This window comes from Cupressus sempervirens, chromosome 8 (assembly GCF_028749045.1).
Source record: "Cupressus sempervirens isolate cs-2001-9-10 chromosome 8, ASM2874904v1, whole genome shotgun sequence".
NCBI lineage: Eukaryota > Viridiplantae > Streptophyta > Pinopsida > Cupressales > Cupressaceae > Cupressus > Cupressus sempervirens.
Genome location: NC_143125.1, coordinates 216,878,856 through 216,899,846, shown reverse-complemented (window position 1 = coordinate 216,899,846; position 20,991 = coordinate 216,878,856). Strand labels below are relative to the sequence as shown.

The 20,991-nt window shown below is 35.8% G+C and overlaps 1 protein-coding gene across 1 annotated transcript in view; it reads left to right on the top strand.

Moving 5' to 3' along the window:
- Positions 1 to 20,991, top strand: part of LOC149542272 (uncharacterized) — a 75,681-nt gene that overhangs the window by 13,932 nt on the left and 40,758 nt on the right. The window contains exon 3 of the mRNA XM_089797267.1: positions 8,519 to 8,737. Within this exon, the coding sequence (XP_089653393.1) occupies positions 8,519 to 8,737 (219 nt within the window). The remainder of the gene's footprint in view (positions 1 to 8,518; positions 8,738 to 20,991) is intronic.

Sequence of the window (20,991 nt, the reverse complement as noted above, 5' to 3'; positions counted from 1 at the left end):
CATTCTTAGCAGTGATGAGTCTGCTCAAGCCTTCTGCCATAATAATGAAGAGGAAGGGAGATAGTGAATCCCCCTGCCTAACTCCCTGTGAAGAAGGGAAGAAACTGCAAGGGGAACCATTCACCATTACTGAGAATCTTGCCTCTTTGATACATGCCATAATCCACTTAGTCCATTTAAATGCGAACCCCATTTTTTGCATAATTTTCATTAAGAGAGGCCAATACACTTTATCATATGCCTTCATCATGTCCAATTTAAGAATCATAGACTAAAGACCCTGAGATTTAATGGAGTGAAGAACCTCATGAGCGATCAAAGCTCCCTCAACTGTGTCTTTTCCTGGAACAAAACCTCCTTGTTAATCAGAGATAATTTTTGAAATAATTTTCCCCAACCTAAGTGAAATAGATTTAGTAATGATTTTGTATATTGTATTACATAATGAGATTGGCCTATAATCCACAAAGGAGGAAGGATTCAAACATTTAGGTATTGATGTGATGAATGTATTATTGAACGGTCTAAACATACATGAGTTTCTCCTGGACTCCTCAGCTGCTGCCAAAATATCTTCTCCCATGAAATCCCAACATTTTTGAAAAAATAAAGGAGTAAGACCATTTGGGCTAGGAGCTTTATCAGCCTCCATTGCAAACACTGCTATCTGAACCTCATCCAAAGTAAAAGGCTGAAGCAAAAGGTTATTATCTTCTTCTGTCACAAGTGACGGGATAAAATTCAGAGAATTTGGAAGGACAAGGGAGTCACCCAATTGGCTGAGAAGATCCTGGAAAAAATGGACTGCCTCTGTTTGAATATCCTTATTCAAAGTAAGGATGTTACCACTAACATCTTTAATTTGAAAAATAGCATTCTTCTGTCTCTTAACTCTGACTGAAGCATGAAAGAAGCTGGTATTCCTATCCTCTTCCCTAAGCCATAATTCTCTAGACTGTTGTCTCCAATAAGTCTCTTCCCTAAGGAGAGTTTCATCCAATCTGCCTTGCAAATCCTTCTGGATATCATAGACCTGTTGTGAGAGACCGTTGTTAAGAACATGAGCATTTCAATCCAATTTTTTGTATAGCTGAAACATCATATACCCTTCAGAAGGGGGGCACTCCAACCACCACTGATGAAGTAGCTGCAGAAAATCTTTATCTCTGAACCACATGCGTTCTATCTTGAAGTATGACTTAGGCTTAAAAGAGTTAGCTTCCAACTGAACCTCTAAACTTATTGCAAAGTAATCTGATCCAGGTAAACTAAGAATATTAGAAGTGCAACATCCGTGTTCCACTAACCATAATGAATTAAGAAAGAACCTGTCCAATCTGACCCCTACATACCGAGATCCCTTTCTCCTATTTCTCCAGGTTATTTTACCATTAGTTGGGACGCAATAAAAAAGAGCATTACCATCAAAGTTCCTAAAATCCTGGGTAACCTGATAAGATGGATCAGCCCCTCCAACCTTATCTTAACTCCTAGTGTAGCATTGAAATCACCACCTAAAATGACCTTAAAGTCCCCAAGGTTTGAGAGAACTTGGGATAGGGTAGTCCACAATCTTTGTTTACTAACAACAGAAATCGGGCCATAAATGTTTGCCAAATAAAAGGAGACTGCAAAGATAGATACTTGAACATTCAGCCAATTATTATTTGAAGAAACCAACTCCACCTCACACTTATGAGGTTGCCATAAAATCGCCAAACCCCCCGAAGCTCCTAAAGAGGGAATGTGGAGAAAAGCCCAACCCTTCCAAGGTCCAAAGAGCTTGTCACCTCTATCCCTAGACAATTTTGTTTCCCGCATTAAAACAATATCTGCCCTGCTTATCAGAATCTGGTCCCTGATAGGCTGGACCTTGTTAGAGGCATTAATGCCTCTAATGTTCCAAAAAATAATTCTCATTGGAGCCTCAGAGAGCCAACTGCTCTCCTTCCTTGCTTCATATGTTTGGCTATTGAAGCAGCAGCCACGTCTTTTGTCTTCCTGGATAATTTGGGGAAAGAGAGGGTAGACTGGACCCCCGAAGCTATTTCTTCCTGTGTTTTTTCCCATAAGGAGGCCTACCTCTTGGATTTTTTGAAGAAAGACCAGAATTTTTGAAGTGTCTGCATCTGTTTGAACAATAGCACAAGCATTATGCAAGGGGGAAACATTCTCATTCATGTCCTCTGTTCGAGTTCCCAAAGTTTTATCATAGTTTGGTTTCCCATTCATGAGCTCTGTTTGAATTCCCATAATTTTATCATATTCAGGCTCTTCCGTTCTTGCAACCTCATCAAACAGTCTATCTGCCACTCCCAAAACAAGGTTGTCAACAAAACCATCTAAATCAGCTTCAGAAAGGCAATTCACTTTAGATGCATCCTCAATATTCTCCTTACCAATATAATCTTGAAAACCCTTATGAGGAGAATGAAATGGAGCAGAATCCTGGTGGCCCTGCTGTACCCCTTTATTAATCTGTAATTCTTGGAGGAAACTATGCTGAAGATTTTTCCTAACTGAGGAACCAGCCAACTCCCCATCGTTAGAAGAACAGTCAGGCTCATAGTCTAAATGCAATCCTTCAATTATTGGAGACTTTTGAGAAGGCACTGCCTTAATATCATCAATATCTTCATCTAAAAAAATACCATCTGGATTTGCCTCATCTAGTACCTTCTCAATGATCAAAGAATCCTGATTTTCGTTTGGAGATAATATAACTGGCTGACAAACCTGATCCACTGAAAGGTTCAAAAGCTTATCTTCACCCAACTGAATACTTTGATCCCTTTGAACCCCTTGAGAACTCTCAATGGGACCTGGTTGCCCTGATTTGTTCATTTACCTGTGGGTTACCCTGTTCTGCTTGGGGAAGGAAATCCGCCCTGAAATCACCCATGATGCGATCAAGAAAATGACCGATCCCCTTAGGACTTGCTATTCTATGAGGATTATGTGAATTGTGGAGGTAAAAGGAAATTGAAAACTTTGATGGAATTCAGGAATCATGACTGAGAGCTTGACACTTTGATGCATATGAACAAGGATCTGAACATATCTGTATAGAGGGTTTATCTCCCTGATTACACTGAGACACCAAATGGCCAAGTGAATCCATTCTGTTCAGAATAGTATGAGAACCATCCAGACGGATTTTCTGATGAAGGGATCCAAATTTGGGTACCAAACACTAGGCTCGAGGCCATTTCCTTGTGACATCTCGGAGTAGGCACAACCTTGGGGGGAGTTTGAAATCATCCAAGGAGATCCAGTCATGCCTCAAAAATATACCTAGTTTATTAGCCATTGCCTCCAAGATTTCCAACTGTCTGAATATGCAGGAAAATAGATCCAAAAGGGGAAAAAATAAATCTGACACTTATCCAATTGAAAATTAAGATACCAGAGCTGCGTGTGGACACCCCAACCATTGAAGAACCAATCCTTAGCATGATGTACTTTATCTCTGCTAACCTTGTCCTTAAAGATAGTAATGAAAAAACTAAGGCTATTATCTACCAGAAAAGACTCTTGGGACCTGCCCCAATTTTTAGCAGTCCAATCTGAAATTTGTGAATTCGAAGGAGTATAGTTCCAGATCTTACCAATGAGAGCCCGTGCCTGTAAGTCTTGGACAGAATAAGAGTACATTGGCTTCGTAATACACAATCTGAAAGCATCCCGTGATGCTGCTCTTTCTTGCTGAGCAAGGACATTACATGAATTAGAGCTGAACCGGTTCGGATTCCCGGAAGTCCTGATGGAGCCCTGATTTTTATGGTCTCCATTTATGCATTTTCCTTACTGCCCTCGTCTTTTCTCCCTATAATTACCATTGTTGTTCTATTTCCGATACTCTAGTGATATCCACATTAGCCTCCGCCATATGCCTACAAAATATTATTCTAACCAACACAATTCACATGAATTGTTGCAAAGATTCTATCTGTGAAATTACTTCCAAATTACTTCTAGACTATCAATAAAATTCCTCATTCTATAATAAAGTTTCATCTATACTCAATACTGAGATGATTAATTGGGTTTTGTAAAGAAACCAATCTCATGTTTGTAGCCCTATAACAAAGACCTTGATAAATAAATAATTTTCATAGAATCAAAAGTGTAGGATGTCAACTATACTGAATGGTGCAATAACTTGCTTACATTAGAAAATACGAAGTCTGAAAGATGAACAACATGAAGTTGCAAATCATGTGTCCAATCTTCGGTGTGTGCTTGAATGCCTACAGTCTGGTGAATGATACAGCAGATGGAGATGTTTCTGACTTAATTAATGCCTTTTCTAAACAAACTGTTTCTTCTGATATAGAGTGAACTGCAAGTTGAATGTCTAAAACACTGGAACGAATTGTAATATGCCCTTCTTGGAGGTCTATGTGCAAAGGAAAGAAAGCCGGCCTGTAGACAGAAGAGTCCAGTGACACACAACATGTATAATGAAGCACGGGAGCATTGGCATACATCTGGAGTATTAACAAATAGAGCAGCATTCAGACACATATGTCTGCCGTAGGTGTTAAGAGACAAGTCAGCATATTGGAGGGAGCCATGCAATCATTATGAAGGTGCCTCTGTGAATGATTTTACTATACCATCTTTTCCCTATGCTATTGAGGCATCGACGTCAGAAGGAACTGAGGAGGATAAGTGACAAATTTTTACCAGAATAAAAGGTGGCTGCTACAATATACATAGACAATATAGAAAGATGGATCCAACATATGTTCAATATTATTGGGGAACTAGAAATGGATAGAAGGATTTCCTAGTCATCGATATGAAGGGAAATAACAAATAATAATAAAATGTACACAACGACTTACACTCAAAGACAATGGTGCTGGAACTAATGAAGCAAGAGTATTATTGTGATTGCCTTTCCACGCACATAGGATATGAGGGTTTGTCGTCATTAGGCTTCTTATCAATTCCATATCAACTATTGGAGAGGACTAGAGAAAATGACAATAGCATCACAGGTCATCGAATGATATTGGAAATCTATCATCGATTTATAATGCACCGTGCCCAAGTCATCCTCCACGCAGTGCCAAAAAGATTTATAATTTATATACTGGAAACGTCATTCTCCACATCAGATGTATATCTGGTAGTTTGAAGCAAATAAGACAGGATATTCATAATCACTTTTCATGTCACAAGCAAAGCCGGAAAGTATGGAGTGAATCACAGACATCTATATGAAGGCTTTATTCACCATTCATATATACAAAAACTTTCTGCATATTCTGAAGCATGTGTTATTTAAACTCCTTCCTTGGAGAAGATTGAAGTTTGAACCAAGCTCCTAGATATTGAATTATTGGGCATAAATTTCGCTATTGTTTGACATCAAATTGTGTTGGGTGGAGCATCAGCATCTGAGTGTCTTCAATAAGATTTTTTCCACAATATAATCAGTAAGATTTTTTATTTGTTTTAGAGTTAAAATACTATATAGTTTGTCCTTTATGATCATCTTTATTTTCTATTAATAATTTGTTATTAGGATAAGTGCATCAAATTGATCGTTGCTATTTAAACTCGATAAATACAAATATTGTGGAATATTATGATTGTTTCCTTATTTGTATCTATTTTGTCTCTATAAGGGTTAAAACATCATAGACTAGTTCAAATATGCATGAATACGAAGTGATTTGACGCATCTTGATAATTGAATTGTTTATAGATTTAATATACATAATATCATAGAGTTGTATGTGAAAACATATAGTTTTGACTCTATCACCCTTTTAAATTTCAGCACTGATTAATAACTCGCTCATAATTCTCAATCTATATGCTGGCAATAATTTAATCTCTTTCCTTTAAGGGTTTGATATCTATTTGTTTTAATAATTCACTTTTGATCTTATTTCAGCATTCACAAGTTTATTAAAGTAATCGTATTTTCGAAGATCAATACTCACTATTAGCAATCTAGAAGTTTCCTTAACCTTTTGCCATTTTGGGAAACTGTCTTTGCACTAAATCAATCTGCCATAAATGTCTTGGATCCAAGTTTGTTATCCAGGATCAGGTGCATCTGCCTTGGTTTTGCAGAACCAGAAGTGCAAGGGATTTGGATCGTATCGATCAATCCCGTCAAGTTGGCCACAACTGATTAGATATTCCAACATCGAGCAGGCAAGGCTTGTAGGATTCTAATCTACGGTTTTGGGAACCAACAAGTCCCTTTCGATTGACTAAAAACTTGGTGAGCAATTGGGGAAGCTGCTTGATCAAGATGAGATTTAACTAGATGGGACGGGGAGATGGGCTCGCAGATATCAAAAGTTACCCTTTTCTTCGGTCTCTATCGTCCCATTTTGTGAAAACAAGCACCCCAATATTGATTTGCATGAATGCGAGTTGGGTTTTGATAACATTTAGGCCAAGCTTTATCCACCCAAGCACTAGATTGGAAAACCCAATGAGGTGTATTTTTAGGCAAAGAATGTACTGATCCATCCACCCATCGACTCAAGTGAGAAACCCTTTGGGGAACCGAAGATGCCCTAGTAGCCGAATCATGAGAAAGTTTTTCCCTGAGATCCTGAATTGGGAAAAACCGATCTACCTCATCACTCCACCGCTTCGATCTATTTGTTGCCTTTCCAATATCCCTTTGGGCCATTCCTATCTCTCAAGCCTGATCCCCAGTTGCAATCTATGCACTCTTATTAATCCTAAACTTCTGCACTTAGTCTCTATTGGTGTGATTGGGAACGAAGATGAGAACATAGTCTCTGTTGGCATGGCTGGAACCGGATTTGGGGGGCCTTTGTTGCTGGTGGTGTTGATGGGGCTGAATCCTCAAGGAAGGGCCAGGTGCAGTTGTAGACATGCTGAACCCTCTTCTCTATTATTGTAATTAATCTTTTATGAATATACATTTTCATAAAACGGTATCAGAGCTTAGGCAGTTTTTGGTGATAGTTTTATAAAAAATCATAGCTTTCACCTATTTTTTTGGTAGTAGTTTTTTGCAATTTTCATATGAAAAATCATGGTGTATCTAGGGAAATCGTTTTCAAAATTTTAAAGGTTTTTCTGGTCTACAATTTTGAGGGTTTTCTTCGCTTGCTTTTTGTTGGTGTTTTTCATTGAAAGCAACCCGTGCAACTAGCTTACGTATGCTTAGGAATGCTTCTGGTCACTTCTCAAATATTTAATTTCAGAACTTTCTTGAAAAATGATTTTGGAGGGAAAATGGTTCTTTTACTTATTCTTTTAATGTACAAAATAAGGAAAACTAAGTGTATTCATGAGACCACCTACTTCCTTAATATTGTTATTTACAATTTGAAGTTGAAGTAGAGTACAAAATTCATGGGACCACCACTTTTGAAATATTCCTAAAAAGTACCAAGCAACTCTTTCTCTATTTGTTAGGAACCTCCCTTCTACAGGACCTCAACAATAGGAAGCGAGTTTGAAACCTTATAAGTTCATGTTGTTGATCAAGTTGCATGCCTTGGTCTCCGAGGGTTATCACCCTAAAAGTCTTTGTTTAGCCCTATCATATTACAACATTCAGTGACTTTCTTTTGACAAGTGATTATTAAATGAAATTTACCCATATCAGCGACTAAATAGAAATGAAAATTTGGTTTGGCTATGGAACTATTTGAAATATTTTCCTTGAAAATAGGAGCTCCTACTTTTTAGTGTTGGATATTTAAGTAGGTGAAAAAGGGGTGGGGCTAGAAATTGCCCCACTAGCTTAAGAAAGCATTTTGCCACTTGTCAAACATTTAATTTCAGAATTTTCTTAAAAAAATGATTTTGGAGGAAAAATAGTTTTTTACATATTTTTTAATGCACAAAATATGGAAGAAAAAGTTATTGGGTTCACAAGACCACCAGCATCTATAAATGTCGGTGTATAAGGTTTGAAGTCGAACTAGATGACAAAATTCATTTGACCACCATCTTTGAAATATTCCTAAAAGGTAGCGAGGAGCTCCAGCTCTATATTTTAGGAGGCTCCCTTCTGTGGTACCCCAGCCTTAGGAAGCAAGTTTGAAACCTTATAAGTTCATATTGTTGATTAAGTTGCATGTCTGGGTCTCCCAGGGTTATCACCCTAAAAGTTTTTGTTTAGCCCTAGCATATTACAACTTCAGTGGCCTAATTTTGATCAGTGAGTATTAGATGAAATTACTTATATTAGTGACCAAATAGAAATTTTCTAATTTAGTGTACATGCTTCTTTTGAAATTTAAAAACCAATCTTGTGCTTGTTTCTTGTATCGTGATATTTTTAAATTTATACATTATCCTTTTGTTGGACTGATGTGCTCAGCATGTATTCATTTACTGTAGTTTGCATGCATTTCTATGTTAGAAAATGGTAGAAAGATATTTTAATTAATTTAATTTTCATTGTAAACTACTGCTTATGAATTTGGATTTAGTGCAGGTACCTTCAGTTTTCATTGAAGTAATTGTTTAATCACTAAAATATCTTTTTGACTCTGGGCAGTCCAAATATATTGGGAAGCTCATTCACAAAGCTCAGGTTCGAAAGCAAGAACAAGAAATAATTTATGAAAGACAACTTGCAAAGGAAAGAAGCAAGGAAGATCACTTGTATGCAGACAAGGAAAAATTTGTTACGTCTGCTTATAAAAAGAAACTTGCAGAGCAAGCACAGTGGCTTGAAGAAGAACGATTACGTAAACTCCGTGAAGAAGCAGATGATGTATGTAAATTCTGGAACTTGTACATTACTTGACCTCAACTTCAGTGGCAGAGGATTCATTTTCTATACATGTTATCTGTATTCTGTCGTTGCATGCATTAAATACATGACATTTCCATTTGTGCTGTTCCTCTTCTTGCATGGATGTCTGTGATCTTATAATCTAGAGGTCTTCATGGTATGCAATCAAGTGCCCTTTTAAAGCAATGCTAACCTTGGAAAAGCCTTTGACAACAGCATATAGAAACCTTGCAGAGTAGATGTCATGCAAGAACCAAACAAAATGAATTTCAAAAAGCCGTTTGACGAACACAATTAACACCACCTTACTTCCATTATATAATTTTTATCAGAATCTGGCTGCTAATAGCCTTTGTCTCCATTAAGGAATATTGAAAATCTTTTTCCATTTGTTGCTTCTGAAACGCCAGAGTGAATGTTTGACCTCAAAAATGCATTCAGAATTAATAAAACCTTTAGCCTAATAGTGTCTCCATGGTGGGATACTGAACATGCTTCTGGAAGTTGAATTACTTACAAGTCCTCCCTATTTCCTCTCCACAGTGCTTTTGGTTGCTTGAGTGATCCATTGAACTGAAATATATGAACTAATTTTGGTAAGGAGGATCTATAAGCTAGTTATGCAAATCATATTGATGTTTGATAGCTTTAGACGGATAAACCTATATATAATTTATATATATATGTGTGTGTGTGTTCTTTATATTTGAGATATAAGGTTATTGTTATATGAGAAATACATACATACATACATACATACATACATACATATATATATATATATATATATATATATATATATATATATATATATGAGATTAAATTTGTTATTATTAATTATCTGATCAATGAATAGACATGTCCCATGAAGGGACATGTCTATTCATGGCATTTTCTCAATATAAATTTAAGAGGATGTTGCATTTGGAACACATACCATAAACAAACAATGTTATTACATTTGTAGCGATTTGAGTAACTCAACATGGTATCAGAGCCAAACTGCAAATAATATAGAAAAGGAAGCAGTAATTTCTCTTTTTAATCGAAAGAATATTTCGTTGACATTATGGAAAGTGTAATGAAGTAACATCGTAACATCAAGATTTTAAGTCACCTTGAATTTATTAGAGCCACAAATAATTCCTTGGCAAATCATGGTTCTTCTCTGACAGTGAAAAATTATACAAGGATATCATTGTACAGTTATTCACCCAATATAAATTCTGGAGACTCGTGAATTGAGAGTTTCTTCAATTTATTATGCCTGGTGGATTTACGTTGAGTGCACTCATCATCTATAGATCACAATAATAATATTGCAAATAATAAATCGGTCAACCATAAGATGTCATAATAAGAAGACAGAACAAATGGAAACTAATTGGATTCGTAATATCTTATGTGGATCTTCATATTTGGAGTGTGAGACTCTATCCTTAGTATAGAAGGAAAAGACACGCATAAGTGATAATGGAATATATTTTTTCTTTAATTTTGTTCCAGCTGTTCCTCTCATGTTCAAACTGCATCGATTCATCGTGATTGAGGAGCCTTGAGAATAATAGCATATGGTATGACTGAAGTCTTCATGTGTGTATGTACGAATGGGCATCATGCAGATATGATTGGTTATAGTGCATGAACATCAGTTCTGTTCACGTTTTTCTCTCCATGCATTGTATTTGACAATTTATGAAATGTCATTAGTGGGTGTTATGATCTACCGCCAAGTCTATGTGGTAGCCGTTAATGATTTGTAACCACTATCATTGAGCCTTCCACAAGCATCTCATCGTTTACATTATGATGAGAGATTGATTCTGGCAGACGAGGAGCGACTTGTGGTAATCAGGTCTGGGCATGACTGGGATGATACTTGCATGCAGATGGACGAGGTTATTTCGAGTGTGCCAGAGACCATCAAGAATTTTGGAGTGATATTCCTGGTGGAAATCACAGAGGTACCGGACTTCAACACCATGTATGAGCTCTATGATCCTTCCATTGTCATTTCTTCTTCCACAACAAGCACAAAATGATTGGTTTGAGTATTGACCACTAACGTAGGTATATATTTTATTATGTAAGTATATATTATATTATGTGAGGTTTCTTTTCATACTATTATAATAAAATATAATGTTAGTTATTTGCATTATTTATATGGAAGGTATTTAATACGAAGATATGTATATGTAAGGTAATTTAAATATTGTAAATATTCTTTCAAAATTATTCTTATTGAATGGTACAATATAAATGTGATCATTATATATAGAGAGGGATAAATTTGTATATATATAATGTCCGAAATTTTCTAATTCATTTATATATAGGTGATTAATCAAAATATATTTTTAAAATGTTTTTAAAGTTAAAATATAATAATAATATTATTGAGAATAATTATTAAAGGTGACTTTTATTACTATAAGAGCTATTTGCCTTGATTTTTTCTTCTGTGAATGTTATTATAGAAAAAGGGTGAGATTGAGATTTAGAGGGAGTCTAACATTTTATTAGAGGCAACTTTGAAAGAGAGAGAGCAGATAGAAGATATGGCTTAATCAACCCTCGGTGATCCCAGTCGTACTGATTTAGAGGGAGTAGACCATGTTGAGATGGATTCTCTACTGATCACTAAATTGTAGTAGTCAAGAGGACTGGATTCATGACTATTGGGTCTACCTCCTGTGTATAATGAGGAAGTGACAACTTCCCAAATGATGTCACTTGTATTTGCAGAAGTTATTGTAAGGTGACAATCTTACAATAACTTGTATTATGAGATCTAATAAATTGAGTATACAGTGAATGTCTTGCATCTCAACATTTTAGGAGGCCATTAGTATTTGGTGAATATCATTGATATTCTGGGAGATTAATACTCATGATATCAGATGTGATATCAAACATTGTTGAGTAATTGGTGAATATCATAATCTGGGAGACCAATACTCATGATATCAAAACTTTTTGGGAGACCGATACTAATAATATCAAAACTTTTTGAGTACTTGGTGAATATCATTGATATTTTGGGAGACCAATACTCTTGATATCAAATGTGATATCAAAACCTTTTGAGTACTTGGTGAATATCATTGATATTCTGGGAGGCCAATACTCTTGATATCAGATATGATAACAAACCTTATTTGGGTGGTGGAAATCAAATTGTGACAACAAACTCATGATATTGAATGCGATATCAAATGGTGGAAATCTTCTGAGATATCCTTAAAATTGTTATTTGTAATATCACATTGAAGTAATATTTATTCTTATGTGTTTATCCTTTTAAGCTAAGAGGGAGTGTTGATGTTTGATAGCTTTAGTTGGATAAACCTATATATTATTTATATATATGTGTGCTCTTTATATTGAGATATAAGGTTATATATATATATATAATAGATTAAATTTGTTATTATTAACTATCTGATAAATGAATAGACATGTACCATGAAGGGTCACGTCTATTCATGGCCTATCCTCAATATAAATTTAAGAGGATGTTGCATTTGGAACACATATACCAAAACCAAACAATGTTATTACATTTGTAGTGATCTGAGAAACTCAACAAATCGAAGATACAGTATACCTCATTAATAGTGCTGTGTTTTAGAACCATGATTTAACAGTAATAGAAGCCTCTGTTGTAATGTTGAATGGAATACTTTTCAAGAGAGTTAGGTAACATATGCATACACATTGTTGCCAACATACTCTGGGGATGCGTTGAATAAAATCTACGTTCCAGAGTTTCTGGGATAGCAATGGCAGGGGATAGCAGGATTCATTTTGGGTCAACTGAGCTAGGAGTCCAGAGGTAATTAATAAAAAAAGAGAATTTTTCAATTATTCATATGTAAGCAGTTTTCCCACAGGGATGTGCGCCAATGTCCTCTACAGGGGCGGGGGATCCGATGATTCATTGTTGTGGGGAGTTGGCGAAAATGGCATTCCACCACCTCCACAGAGTCTTTGGAGATGGTTAGGACATTTTGAGGATGATCCCCTGTTTTGGGGAGAGTATAGAGCTGCTGGAATGACCCTGGGATCCCCTTGGGACTCGCTTATGTCTCCCAAGTGCTCTAGAAATCATCATTTATCTCAGTATCATTCAGCTCAAAAAGTGCAGTTAAAAATAAAATAGCAAGGAATATAGTGATAAGATTGTGGAAATTCCATCATCGCCCATCAGCGTTCCTCCACCACCACACCATAATCCTACTGCTGCCCTCTGGTTTAGGCCTTTTGTCTCTCAATCTCTGAGATCCATCCTTGCATCCCCCTTCCCCCTGTCTTGAGACTCTGTCAACATAGTATATAAGACATTTGTTATATACATTAGAGAACCATATTATATAACGTTATAGCTCAATTGAGAATTCATGATAGGTGATGTGCATATATATTATAAAAAATTACAGAAAAATGTTCAAAGGCTACAGGTTGCAACTACAAAATGACCTATAAAAGCTGGAAATAGAAGATTTTGATATAAAACATGGGGCACGTGCATTATTAATACATTTTTTTAAAATTTGTTGACAATAACTATACCTTTCTGTCAAACTGGTTTGACTCCCTTTAAATATTATAGTAGATTCTATAATCATTGTTTGGTGCTTTGAATAAAATGTATCAATGTTGCCCAATACTTTCTATCTCATAAATTTCACTTTGGCTTTCATTTAAAAGGAAATAGTTCATAATCTCTTCAGTACATAGCTCATTCAGCATGGTAAGAGTGGTGTAAACATTCATCTTTTTCTTTTTGTATTCATTTAGGCATCATTGCCAATATCTTATTCTAAATTTAGTGCATGTTCTCCATTAAAATTTCTTAGAACTGCAAGGGGAGAAAAAATCAGATTGTTATCAGTCAAACAACGCCTGTGACTTGTAGCATATGTAATGCAGCTGTTGATATTGATTTGTATCAATCTGGATCTGGGAATTGCACACCAGGCGTTTCACAAATCTGTCTCAGTTACACAACTGTTATGCTCCCCCTTTTCTCTCATTTTGGTGTGTTATCTATTTAAATTGCACTTTTTGCAGTCTGGGCCATAGGGATGACCGTCCCTGAGATGGCCAGCTGTGCCCTGCCATTCCTGAGCTGTACCAAAAATATTTCCTAAATTAAAATTTATAAGGATCCCTGGTAACATTTCTGATTTGTCCTCAGTGTGAGGATGGGTAAAATTAAAATACCCCGGAATGGGTGAAAAAACCTAGAGGATGTGTCACTGTGGAACATAGATAAAACAATTGATGATTCTTCTTGTACTATTTATTCATGCAATGGATTAGTTTTCCAGATTAGTATCCAAACAAAAGTTTTTTCGGAAAAGGTCTGTATAAGTGGTAGGCAACAGAGACAATTGTTCTAGTCACTTCAAATTAATGATTCCAGGTTTCAAATGTATTGTTGGCTTTTGGTTGATACCCAATGGCGGGTTTGTGTGGGTAAATATGTCAGTAGAGTAAATCACTAAATTGTTTTAATTAACTCTTGGTTATTATGCAAATACACTGAATTATTTAGATCTGGTTCAGATATGCTGTGGCATGTTGATACAGCCTGGATTTTGAGGCACTGGGACAAATCTGTTAGTACAGCTTCAATTTGGCAGTTTTCTATGTGATGGTCTCTTTGGTAAATTCCCTAGTTTTCTTTCCTAAATCACAATTCCAGGTAGAACAAGATGTAGAATAAAATTAGTAATATTATGTACCTGTCTCAGATCCTGCAAAATGTTAGTAAATCATTGCCACATAATACAGAAAATAGATCTTCCTTGTTAGAGCTATTAAAAACATATATCATTTCAACTAGGGTTAGGATCATTAAATTAACCATAAGGTATATTTAGTCTATTAGTGGAATCCAACAATAAGATGGCATATTGGGGTGGCTTAATAAATTCTCTATCCTAGACACAAGAGCGGATGCCACCCCTCTTGGCCATATGTGGCCCCTGCCATGCCTATGTGGGGGTGTACGTATTAAGGAATCCATCGTATTAACCCTCTACTGTAACAAACGGATTTCCATATCTAAAACGTAGACAGTTTTAACTAAAAACTCCCAGCATTATATATAGATAACTGAATCCCTTTCCCATGATATTAACTACTTTTAACTGAAAATTAAACAATAATCATATTCAAGATCAATGATTAACTATTCATAACTGCAATTCATGATCAGCTGAAATAAATAGCTTAACAACTAACTATCATAACTGTATACATGATTAACAGAAATAAATTATATTCATATTCAATTGAAATATCTGGTTCAACGATTAACTACTCATAACTCTAATCATGTTCAGCTGAAATAACTAGATTAATGACTATCTATCATATCTGTATACATGATCAACAGAAAATAAATTATAATCATATTCAATTGAAATAACTGGTTCAATGATTAACTACTCATAACTGTAATCATGTTCAGCTTAAATAACTAGATTAACGACTATCTATCATATCTGTATTCACGATCAATTGATAAATAAAGTAAATGCTTAACAAGAAAAGAAAGGAACATACAAACATCATTGGTGGATCTTTAGCTGGCTGTGCAAGCCTCGACATTGGTGAGAGGAGAAGCATTGACATAGGCTTAACCTCCCAACCTTGGACCATACTTATCCCCACACATTCTATTAAATTAGAATGACCCTCCCTACCTCGGGATCGGGCTTGGGATGTTCTTTAGTCTAGCCACCTGAGCATCTTGATGTTTTGAATGTCCGCTCAATTATGAAACAGACATGCTTACATAATTGACACTACCGACATCAAGTGATCATTAGATGGAAAACATGCCTATAAACTATCTTGGCCAAGGATTTCTGATGGGTTCATTGGCCTGATCACCACTGCTCGACTTGACAACAGGTTCCATTTCAGGGATAAGCGTGAGCTATTGAGCATATTTTTTAAAAAGTTATTCAAGTCTGATTTCTTCTTTGTTTTCTTGCAGATTTGTTCCACCTCTTCACCATTTCATGGCTACCAGCCGGTGAGTCCTAGGTGCATTAAAATTTATGAGCACTCTGCCCTTTTTCACCTCTTCACCTTTTGTGGCTTCATTGCCAGTGATTCCCAGGTGCATTGGATGAGCATTCTGCTCTTAATATCTTTTTCATGGTTTGAGACAGCATAAATCTTGCTAATGATATCGTTATTATTCATGATGGTTTTTACAACATTATGAGACTCCTTAATCAAAGTTACCACTCAACTTCTTTAATGATGGTTTAGGATACAATGAGAAATAAAAATGGGAAACTCTCTATAACTCGCAGGAGACTGTCAACAGGCTACATATGATGATCATAGTCTTAAGAAAATAAATGGACTTCTATGCCTAGCCAGCAGCAGTAGAAATTACATTCAAACAAAGGAAAGAATAAAACCGTAGGGAAGTACTTCATGACTTGATAAATATGGTTTGCCGCACTTGGCTTATGACCGGCACCCTCTTGTCTTCTAACCTCAATAGTCTAGCCAGGAATCTTGCTCGGCTCAGTTGTATCACACAAACCGATCAAGGTTGAATTGGTAATTTGAGGGTGTTGGCGGATGTATAAAATTATTGTGATAAAAGAACTCGGCTTATTGCAAACAAGGAGCTTGGAACGGTGGCAGAAAAGAAGGTAAAAATGGAAACAATGGTGTCCGACTGCAATCATGGCTTCTATTTAAAAGACTAGCTGTGACGTCTCGGCTTCCATTGGTTTTAAAGATTTAAAACCATTTGAATTCCAAGTATTAAATCGATTATGGAGAGAGAGGAAAGAATAAAATAAGAAGTTGGAAAGAAGAATTGGAAAGATTATAATTTTTAATTGTTATTATAATATATATTTGTATACGTTCATGTAAGTATATAAATGGGGTGACATCGTTAAATTATGTTATTATAATTTATTGGTGCCATTTCATTTTTATATTTATATGTACGTAAGTATTTATTATAATAATATGATGAAGATCATTTAAAAATCGCGAGGTATGTTTTATTTTTTTAAAAATTAGATTATTTTATGTTTTTCCTAGAGTATTTTCTTTTTTTTTTGGGATCGGTAAACAGCCGAAGCCTAGTTTAATAATAATAATTTGTTATTATTAATTATTTTTTATGTGATGCAAATTCGAACCCAAGACCTCCCACATAAGAGGCTCACAAGTTACCATTGTGTTGTAGGCTCTTGCCTTTTCCTAGATTATTTTCTTAATAGCTCATGCGGATCCCATAAATGTATCCTATGATCAAGTTATCGCATCCCTTCCAAGGAAGTTTAAGGTCATACTTGCCAATCCTGGTGATTGAACTAAGCAAACATCCCATTCCGCTGATCCCATTTAGCAATGCTTCCCCCCTCTTCATCTTCTCCTGCAATCACCCATGAAAAACACTTTCGCCATAATAATAATTCCATAATAATTCATAAAAGCATATTAATCGTTATTTTAAATCAAACAACTGCTAATCACCTAATAACAGTTATTGGTTAATGACCATCTTCATTAACAGTTAATACAACATATATAAATAACTACCTATTTCACATGATCATGAAAAAATAATTCGTTAAATTCAACGGTTATGAACAAGTTTAAAATTAGGTCAAAATTTGGGATGTAACATCTACCCTAGGTTTAGGAGTTGATAACCACTCCTCTTGGCTTCCTGTGGCTCTTGCCATCCAAATGAGGGGGTGTACCTAGTGAAGTGTCCATAATCCATTAATCCTCTACCCTATGCCTAAGAGCTGATAACCATTCCTCTTGGCCTCATGTGGCTCTTTCCATCCATATGAGGGGGTTTGTTAATGTTTTGTTAGCTGTGATAGAGATCCATCATATTTGTGATGATCTGCGTATGTGATATGAGTTTGAATTTCATGATTTGGTGTCATGTGTATTCAGTTATAGCTGTTGGAGCTTCGTGAGGCTAGCCTCAATTCTTATATTAATTCTTTTCTATTTCGTTCACCGTCCATAACTACTGAGTATGCAATGACTTGACCTCATGAATGCTGTGGCTTGGCAGTAGGGACTTGTGTATTGTTCGGAGATGCCATTGTTTTTTATTTGTAGTTGTTGGTTAATTTTATGGGGGACTCATTGTTTCATGGTAACCGTCAACCCTTGGTCTTCCACGTAAGTCTCTTCAGCTTCAATGTGACACAATGGAGAAATAAAAACTCACTCATGTCACTTTATTCAGGTCCAACAGTTTTGATTGTATTTTAATGGTGGTGTGTATACGTAGCGTTACCGTCTTGGAGTTTTTATATTCACTAGGCTTTGAGAGTTTATCAACATCATCATATTTTTAGTTATTGTAATCTCAGAATTTTGTGAGTCCTGAGTATTATCGCACTCTGTAGAAGTGCTGGTTCTAATATATATCTTGTATTGCAATTTTAAGCCGCAAACATTGGAGCCAACTTTTTGGTGTTGTGATAATCAAAGCTATGAGAATGCTGCTCCTGTTGAGAGGGAGTCTTGATATTTAGATGATCTTTTATATGCTTTAATGAGTTCTTTGTGAGAAGTTCGAGGTTCAATCCCTTGTTAATGAGTTATTCTTTGTGAGAGAAGTTCGAGGTAGAATCCCTTGTTATTGAGTTCTTCTTTGCTAGGGAAGTTCAAGGTGAAATACCTTGTTCCACCCTTTGGGAGTAGCTAAGGTGTATTTACCCTCTGGGAGTACCTATGGTGGAAGTCGTGTGCATGACTCAATGACTTTATTATTCTTTATTTTTTGATTCACCTTCTCGGAGTAGGTATGTTGAATGTTAATATATTGAGACAATTTTGTATTGAGAAAATCCATGATGAGATTTTTGTTGACTCCATTGTGCTTGTCAAGTTGAGAGGCACCTTTTCATATGTCTGATCTCTCTTGCTAAGAGGGAGTGTTAGTGTTCTGTTAATTGCGATAGAGATCCTTCATATCTGTGATGATTTGCATTTGTGATGAGTTTGAAATTTACGATTTAGGGTCGTGTGTATTCAGTTATAGCTGTTGTAACTTTGTTCAACTGGCATCGATTCTCATATTAATTTATTTCTATTTGTTCACTATTTATAACTGCTGAGTATGCAATGGCTTGGGCTCACGAATGCAATGACTTGGCAGTAGAGACTAATGTGTAGCTTGGAGATGGCATCGTCTTTTATTTGCACTTGTTGATTAATGTTATGGGGGAATCATTGATTCATAGCAACCATTGACCCTTGGTCATCCACGCAAGCCACTTTAGCTTCTATGTGATTCAATGGAGAAATAAAAACTCACTCATGTCACTTCATTTGGGTCTGATAGTTTTGATCATATTTAATGGTATTGTGTATAAGTAGTGTTGGCATCTTGGAGTGTTTATATTCTTTTGGCTCTGAGAGTTTATTAGCGACATCGCATTTTTAGTTATTGTAATCTCATAATTTGTGTCCTGAGTATTATCGCACTATGTAGAAGTGCTGATTTTTATATTTTGTATTGCAATTTTGGAATTATTCTAATAAGGATTGTTGTTCTGATTGTAAGAATCATAACATTTGTAATTAGTCGGTCTTACTAGAAGACTTTGGGACTTTTTGATAAGAGAAAAGTCAGGCTTATTGATTGATTGGTTGGAGATTTCAATCATAAGTGAGAATCCTTTTATTCTTTTTGAGATTTTAGGTGTGATTCGGTTTTTCCCTCGAGTATGAGGGTTTACCTGGGGTAAATTTGTGTCTAGTTTTCTTTTTAAATGTACTAATTATTGCATGGATTATATTTTGGTTCAAAAACTTAACAGGGTGCACCTATTGATGTGTCCATAATCCATTAATCCTCTACCTTAGGCCAAGAGCTCATAATCACCACGCTTAACCTTACGTAGCTCTTTCCATCCATTTGAGGGGTTGTACTTGGTGAGGTGTCCATAATCCATTAATCCTCTACCCTTGGCCAAGAGTGGGTAATCATCCCTCTTGTCCTCATGTGGCTCTTGCCATCCATGTGAGGAGGTGTACCTAGTGAGGTGTCCATAATCCATTAATCCTCTACCTTAGGCTCAAGAGCCGCTAACCATGCCTTGGCCTTCTGTGGCTCTTGTCATCCATATGAGGGTGTGTACTTGGTGAGGTGTCCTTAATCCATTAATCCTATACCCTAGGCCTAAGAGCCTATATTGATTCCTCTTGGCCTAATGTGGCTCTTGTCATCCATATGAGCGGGTGTATTGAGTGAGGAGTCCTTAGGAGGATAAATGAATAAATTAAAGAATCTAGCAATTCATAAAAGAAATAATATGTTAGATATGCTAAGAACACATCTCATGTACACCACTTTTGATGTGAGTTTTATTCCACTACAACATGGATAATAAAAAACTCAATGTTTTAGAATGAAACACCAAATATTCAATCCTCTCTTGTTATAAGGTCACTTTTCATGCTAAGTGTGCAAAGTAAGATCATGAAATGACTTCATGGTTCCTTCAATTGAAGATACTCAATTAGTGAATTAATTTAATTTGCTGGTAATCACTTAGTCGGACTTAACGCTATTCATTTAATGGATATCAATCATTTGGACTTCTAAAGATTTGGCTTCACATTGTGCAACGAAAATCTAGTCTTGATTTTCCAATTTCCCACTTCAACTTAACTTTTACTACTACTTCTAACTACAAGTGCAAGTAATCATGAATGGACTTGGACAGTACTAGATGTAACTTAATGACTCTACCCACCTAGTGCAAGCTTGTAAGGAGCAATCAAATGGTTTTCAAATCAATGTCTCCTCTTCAATCCCATCAAATGGGTGCAAACTAAAGATTGAATATCAATTGAAGTTAAGTGCTTTTAATTACAACTAACCACACAAGGCACACTTACAATTAGCAAGAGGCTACTAGCTCGGTTTTATTTGAGTCAAGCAAGTAAACATCCACAATTACTTTCATCGAACTAGACTACTTCAACATCAAATGAAATCTAATCCAAGTGAAATATTGAGGAAGCTATGCAACACTTCAAAGCAACATTAAGTAATCCAGCTTAAAAACCAACAATGAATTATCAATCACCTTGTTAAGCATTATAGCAACAATTTGATCAAGTCTCTTCCTTAGCTAATGTACTTTATTTCTAGCCCTCTAATGCTTCTCTTCTAATCTAATAATTACAAATGTGAA